The sequence below is a fragment of the Chanodichthys erythropterus genome, chromosome 20 (assembly GCF_024489055.1).
Source record: "Chanodichthys erythropterus isolate Z2021 chromosome 20, ASM2448905v1, whole genome shotgun sequence".
Classification (NCBI taxonomy): Eukaryota; Metazoa; Chordata; class Actinopteri; order Cypriniformes; family Xenocyprididae; genus Chanodichthys; species Chanodichthys erythropterus.
In genome coordinates, this window is record NC_090240.1 from 31,613,847 (window position 1) to 31,619,846 (window position 6,000).

At 37.8% G+C, this 6,000-nt stretch overlaps 1 protein-coding gene across 3 annotated transcripts in view; it reads right to left on the bottom strand.

The window, feature by feature from the left end:
* Positions 1-6,000, bottom strand: part of acap3a (ArfGAP with coiled-coil, ankyrin repeat and PH domains 3a) — an 88,964-nt gene that overhangs the window by 13,741 nt on the left and 69,223 nt on the right. For all 3 annotated transcript variants that reach the window (XM_067371154.1, XM_067371153.1, XM_067371155.1), the window contains 5 exons: positions 4,870-4,982; positions 2,264-2,315; positions 1,715-1,815; positions 1,518-1,629; positions 456-664 (listed from right to left, as the gene is read on the bottom strand). In XM_067371154.1, the coding sequence (XP_067227255.1) occupies positions 456-664; positions 1,518-1,629; positions 1,715-1,815; positions 2,264-2,315; positions 4,870-4,982 (587 nt within the window). The remainder of the gene's footprint in view (positions 1-455; positions 665-1,517; positions 1,630-1,714; positions 1,816-2,263; positions 2,316-4,869; positions 4,983-6,000) is intronic.

Consider the following 6,000-nt stretch of genomic DNA (forward strand, 5'->3'; position numbering starts at 1 on the left):
ATTAACATTAATATTAACAATAATAATAATATTTATTATTAGTAGTAGTAGGTAGTAGTAAACCTTTTTTATATTATTAACAACAAATTATTATTATTATTAATAATATTATTGTTATTAACAATTTATGCTAAATTGTTTATTGTAATTGTTGAATAATAATAATAATAATAATAATAATGATAATAGTAATAATAATATTTTCTTTTCTATTTAGTGCTGTCTGCCTACAGGAAATAAACAGCAGTCGCTGACCTTCTCTCTTGTCCTGACAGCCCTGCGGTCACTCCTCGCTGGTTGCCTCTGATTACTGAGAGAATCAAATCTGACCTAATCCAATTAGGAAACCCGCTCGAGCCCGGGGGGGAGTGACACAACGCGTTTACAGTGGCTGGACACTTCACAGACCTCTTCTTTTGGTACAGTGATCCATTACGATCACTTCCATGCCTTACCTGTGAATGCCGGAGCACTCGATGCAGAGCAGGACGCCCAGATTGATGCTGGCCCAGCGGGGGTCGACCTGCCCACAGTCACAGCACTGCTGGTTTCCCGGCAGACACAGGATACGCTGCAGAATGCCCTCGCCCCTCCCACTGCGCTCTCTGGGCTCATTTGCTGAGTCTATACTGCTGATGGATGGTGAGGCGGTCCGGTCCAAACGCTGGAGACACACACACAAAACAGCACAGAGTGATTTATTTATTTGTTTGTGTTCTTTAGAAAGGTTTACAAAAGTCTTCAAATGGCATAATACTTTAAAATATTTACATATATTAATAATAAGTATTTTTACATTACTCAAAACAGAACTTTCAAACTAAAAAACTGTTACAAAGCTTAGAATAAACTGGACGACATTTAATAATATGATTATTTAAAACATTTCTATAACATATTTTGAAGTGCACAAAAGTAGTAAAAACATGGTTAAAATATAAAACGTGACTAAAGTGGTTCAACCGTAATGTTATGAAGCAACGAGAAATACTTTTTGTACACAAAAACAAAACAAAAATAACAACTTTATTCAACAATTTGATTGTTTACGTACGAATGCCCACCGGCACTTGCGTCGGCATCACATGCATGGGTCGTGGTGGTCACATGTTCAGCTTTGGCCAATAACGAGTCGCCGTTCGGACATAAAACAAGGAAGTGCTACACTGAGTTACTTTTACTGCATATGACAATGGTTGAAATTGTTGATTAAAGTTGTTATTTTTGTTTAGTTTGCACACAAAAAGTATTCCTGTCGCTTCATAATATTCAGGTTAAACCACTGTACTCACGTTGTTAAATTTAACCATGTTTTTCAACCTTTTTGAACCTCAAAAGATGCAATGCTGTTGCTACCTATGTGTTGGTTTAGAAACCTCTCGGATTTCATCAAAAATATCTTAATTTGTGTTCTAAAGTTGAATGAAGGAAATGTGGAACGACATGAGGGTGAGTAATAAATGACAGAAATGTCATTTTTGGGTGAACTAACCCTTTAACATGTAGACCGTACAAACCTCAATATAAAAATTGTCTGGACTCTCTCTGTACGCTGAGGCGATGCTGGCTTGGACCGCCTGGATCCAGGCCTGCCGAAGTTTCTCTGACTCAGCCTGTAGCATACAGCTCCTACAATACACATCCATAGAAAACAATTACTACTAGTTATGCAGCTCTAAGAGAAGCAAAATCTAAAGTCTTCTTAAAGACTCACTTGGTGGGAGACACGACTTCAAAACAGAACCTCCTCTCGATGTCCTCGCAAGGTTTGACAGAACACAGTCTCAAGTCCTCCACAACAACTGTCAGCGAATCCTGTGGAGGACAAGAAGCCTGAAAATTCACTCTAAATAAACCTATTTCCCTCTGAAATGCATTAAACAGCACTGCGTCGCAGTCATTTAAGCAAGCACCCTGAGTAAGCACTTCCACAGGAATAAATAGACGTTCTCTGAACAGATGAAGAGCAGGCAGCACTGTGTGCTTGCATTGATTTGTCGGGGAATGAGTTTGTTATCTTCAAAAAGACTGAGTGCTTTAGAGATATGCTGCCTGGCTAAACTAGAACTACTGTATCTAACAGCTCAGTGACCGGTGAGGTGAAGATTCACCATCATTGATTCGGAGCTGATATCTGCTGAAGAATTCTGCTGATCCACTGACATGTTCTCTCAAGGTACTGTATAGAGTTAAAATCAATGACAGATTAATCTAAACTGCTGTGACTTCTGTGTCCAGTTACTGAATGCTGAATTGAACTTACCTTTAGTTTCTTCTGATAAACCAGCTGGCCGTTTTGGATGGAGAACCATCGCCTGAAAAAAAAAAAACAACAAAAAAGGAATTTTTATACATTCAAGTGCATGCTTTTAGATAACCTTTACTATCATGTAACTCACTTAAAGGGTTAGTTCACCCAAAAATGAAAATGATGTCATTAATGACTCACCTTCATGTCGTTCCAAACCCGTAAGACCTTCATTCATCTTCGGAACACAGTTTAAGATATTTTAGATTTAGTCCGAGAGCTTTCTGTCCCTCCATTGAAAGTGTATATATGGTAGACTGTCCATGTCCAGAAAGGAAATTAAAACATCATCAAAGTAGTCCATGTGACATCAGAGGGTCAGTTAGAATTTGTTGAAGCATCGAAAATACATTTTGGTCCAAAAATAACAAAAACTACGACTTTATTCAGCATTGAATTGATTCCATTGAATTGATTCAATTGAATTGATTCCATTGAATCCTTTCATCTGTCAGCGTTGGTAATGCACTTTTACGTCGCCGTGGTTGTTTTTTGTGATTAGGACATCCGCGACATGCACACTTATGCACCATTTTAAAAAATATAGCAATACCAAAATACAAACGATGTAGAATAGCTTGAATACAGCGTGCGTCTCCCTCAGACTGTAAACAAAGCTCTGGCGCACCGGATAACACGTCAGCAGCGTCTTACATCAGCAGCGTCACTGCGGAGTCGTGAACCACACTCCGGAGCAGAAGGGGGCGGTGATGCACCAATAAGTTGGATGCCAACCGCCGTAAAACAGAAAAGAAGAAGAAGCGGAGTCGTGAACGCGAATTGACAACAGACCCGGAAGAGAAGACAATGCTGAATAAAGTCGTAGTTTTTGTTATTTTTGGACAAATGTATTTTCGATGCTTCAAAAACTTCTAACTAACCTTCTGATGTCACATGGACTACTTTGATGATGTTTTTATTTCCTTTCTGGACATGGACAATATCGTACAACACTTTCAATGGAGGGACAGAAAGCTCTCTGACTAAATCTAAAATATCTTAAACTGTGTTCCGAAGATGAACGAAGGTCTTACGGGTTTGGAACGACATGAGGGTGAGTCATTAATGACATAATTTTCATTTTTGGGTGAACTAACCCTTTAAGGTCGAACCACTGTAGTCACGTTGACTATTGTAACGATGTCTTTACTACCTTTCTGGACCTTGAAAGGTGCAATGTTGTTGATGCCAATGTGTAGTTCAGAAACTGTCGGATTTCATCAAAAATATCTCAATTTGTGTTCCGAGAGAGTGCGTACCTAATGACAGAATTTTCATTTTTTTGTGAACTAACCCTTTAAAGTGAATCTTTATAAACTATCATTTAGGGTTAGGATTATTGATATTAAAACATTTATTTCATAAATAAACAAAATATTTTAATAACACCATTAAATGCAATCCTTGTTTATAATATAACACTAAAATAATTATCGGTTGACATGACACCGGTTTCAACCATAACCGGAAAACTTTATATGTGTTTTGGCTGTTTATTTACACACCGTGGGGGCCTGAAAACGCAAAGTGCAAGTTTTTGAAAACGAGACCGTTATCGTCTCTGTGTAAATTACAAAAACACAAATTTGTGAAAACTGTGACGCCATGCGCATGTGTATTACGCAGTCAGTCTACAGGCACGTAGTGTTTCTTTACAAAGTGACATCGCCATCTACTGGCCTGGCAGCAGAATTCCCATGTGAACGGGGACCGTTTTGACATCGACAAAGGAAAAATGTTTCCGTTTCAGTTTTTAGTACATCGTTGTTGTATAAATGTACCCTAAATCACATTTCCAAATCCTGAATATCTTCATATCTTCGGCTGTTATGACTGCAGTTATGGCAACTAAGTGGCAGCATTGGTTTTCAGCTTGAATGCCACGAAAAAACACGTTCAAAACGGGAAAGAGCTTTGCGATTGACTGTACAAATAGATTTGACAAGAAATCTGAAGTATATTTTTACAGACTGCCAAAAGATTAAGAAAAGAAAAGCAAATGGATTGCTGCAATTCACAGGAACAACTAGACTCTGGGCAGAGAAACTTGGATTTGCATCATTTTGTCAATATGTTGAATTTTTGGGGTAAAAATCATACACTATATATACTATTGTTATATATTGTATTGACAACTCATCAATTAAATATTTACCATCTTATATTCTGCATAACTGGGTGTTTTTAATTAAACACTGACAAAAACGATACAAGTTTTAGGAATGGATGATATATAACATTGATATAAGTGATCACCTGGATTTAGAGCTACATATATTGTATTTATATAAAGTGTTCACAGGCAAATTAGCTTTATGTATTTCCCCAGCATCAAAATCAGGCACATATAAATGTCTGGAAACACGATTCCCAGCTGTCAATATGTCAATATCCATGGATTATTGGATCTATGGTAAGTTATAACAAGTACACTATCGAGTCCAACCTTTAGCTTAATCGTTTTTTTACTCACATTTTCACAGTTTCCCCTATTAAATCCAGTTTTCCAAACGTCAATGCATACCCTCTATACCTTTTACCGTTAACCAGGTTAGACCTACCTGTTCCATGTTTTGAAGGCGTTACTGGCCCTCTTGAACAGATAGCCCTCCATCACCAATCCGTTGGGCGCATCCACGTTGAACTCCAACTTTGGGTCGTCATATGCAAAGTCCTGAATGACAAAAAAACAGTGGAGCTTTAGAACAAGCATCAAGTCAAGGCCATTTACATTAACTAAAAAAGTTAAAACAATGCAACAAAATACATTACATTCAGTCTGTGGTACTGCTTATGCTTCATTATTAAACAAGAGTTTGTAGGTGGAGCAGATGCACAAATTCATGCAAAACACTTTCACACCAGCAGAGTCTCATCCTGCACTCTCAGATGTCCCACCAGAGCATTTTGACGATGACGCAAGCTGTTGCGTAAGCATCTGAGCATGTCCAACTGATTACCACCGAACATATTCACACTCACCGCTCACAATAATGGCCCTCTTCCTGTTTCAGCAGCACACTCAATGCTCTCAACTCTCTGCTGAATCTGAGAGGTGAATCATCATGGGAGGTCCTTGCTTGCAACAACCTCCTCAGTTCAGGTCATTTATATTGATTCTCTTTGAGTGGAGGAATGATATGCTGTCAGCCGAGCTAACACTTTAGCCATCACGTGTGCTTAATGGTATAGTATTATAAGCTCAAGGAGACATGGAAAGCATCAGGCGGAAGTGATTCCACAGGAAAGACTTTGATATAAGTACAGTGTTGAATGAGAAAGTTTATATATTGAGAGATCTTCTGCTTCTTAGATTTTCTTCTGGGAAAAACAGCCCCTAATGTCACCTCCAGAGATTCAGAAGAGACTTAAACCGTGTGCCAAGATTCAAAGTCTGCAAAGTCAGAGATTTCAATATGAACTCAATCAAATTATTCTGATATTAAATGATATACACTACCGAACAAAAGTTGGGAATAATTAAGTCTCTTATGTTTACCAAGGCTGAATTTATTTGATTAAAAATACAGTATAAATGGTAATATTGTGAAATATTATTACAATTTAAAACAATTGTTTTCTGTTTGAATATATTTTGTCAAAGCTGAATTTTCAGCATCATTACTCCAGTTTTTAGTGTCACATGATCCTTCAGAAATCATTCTAATGTGCTGATTTGCTGCTCAAGAAGC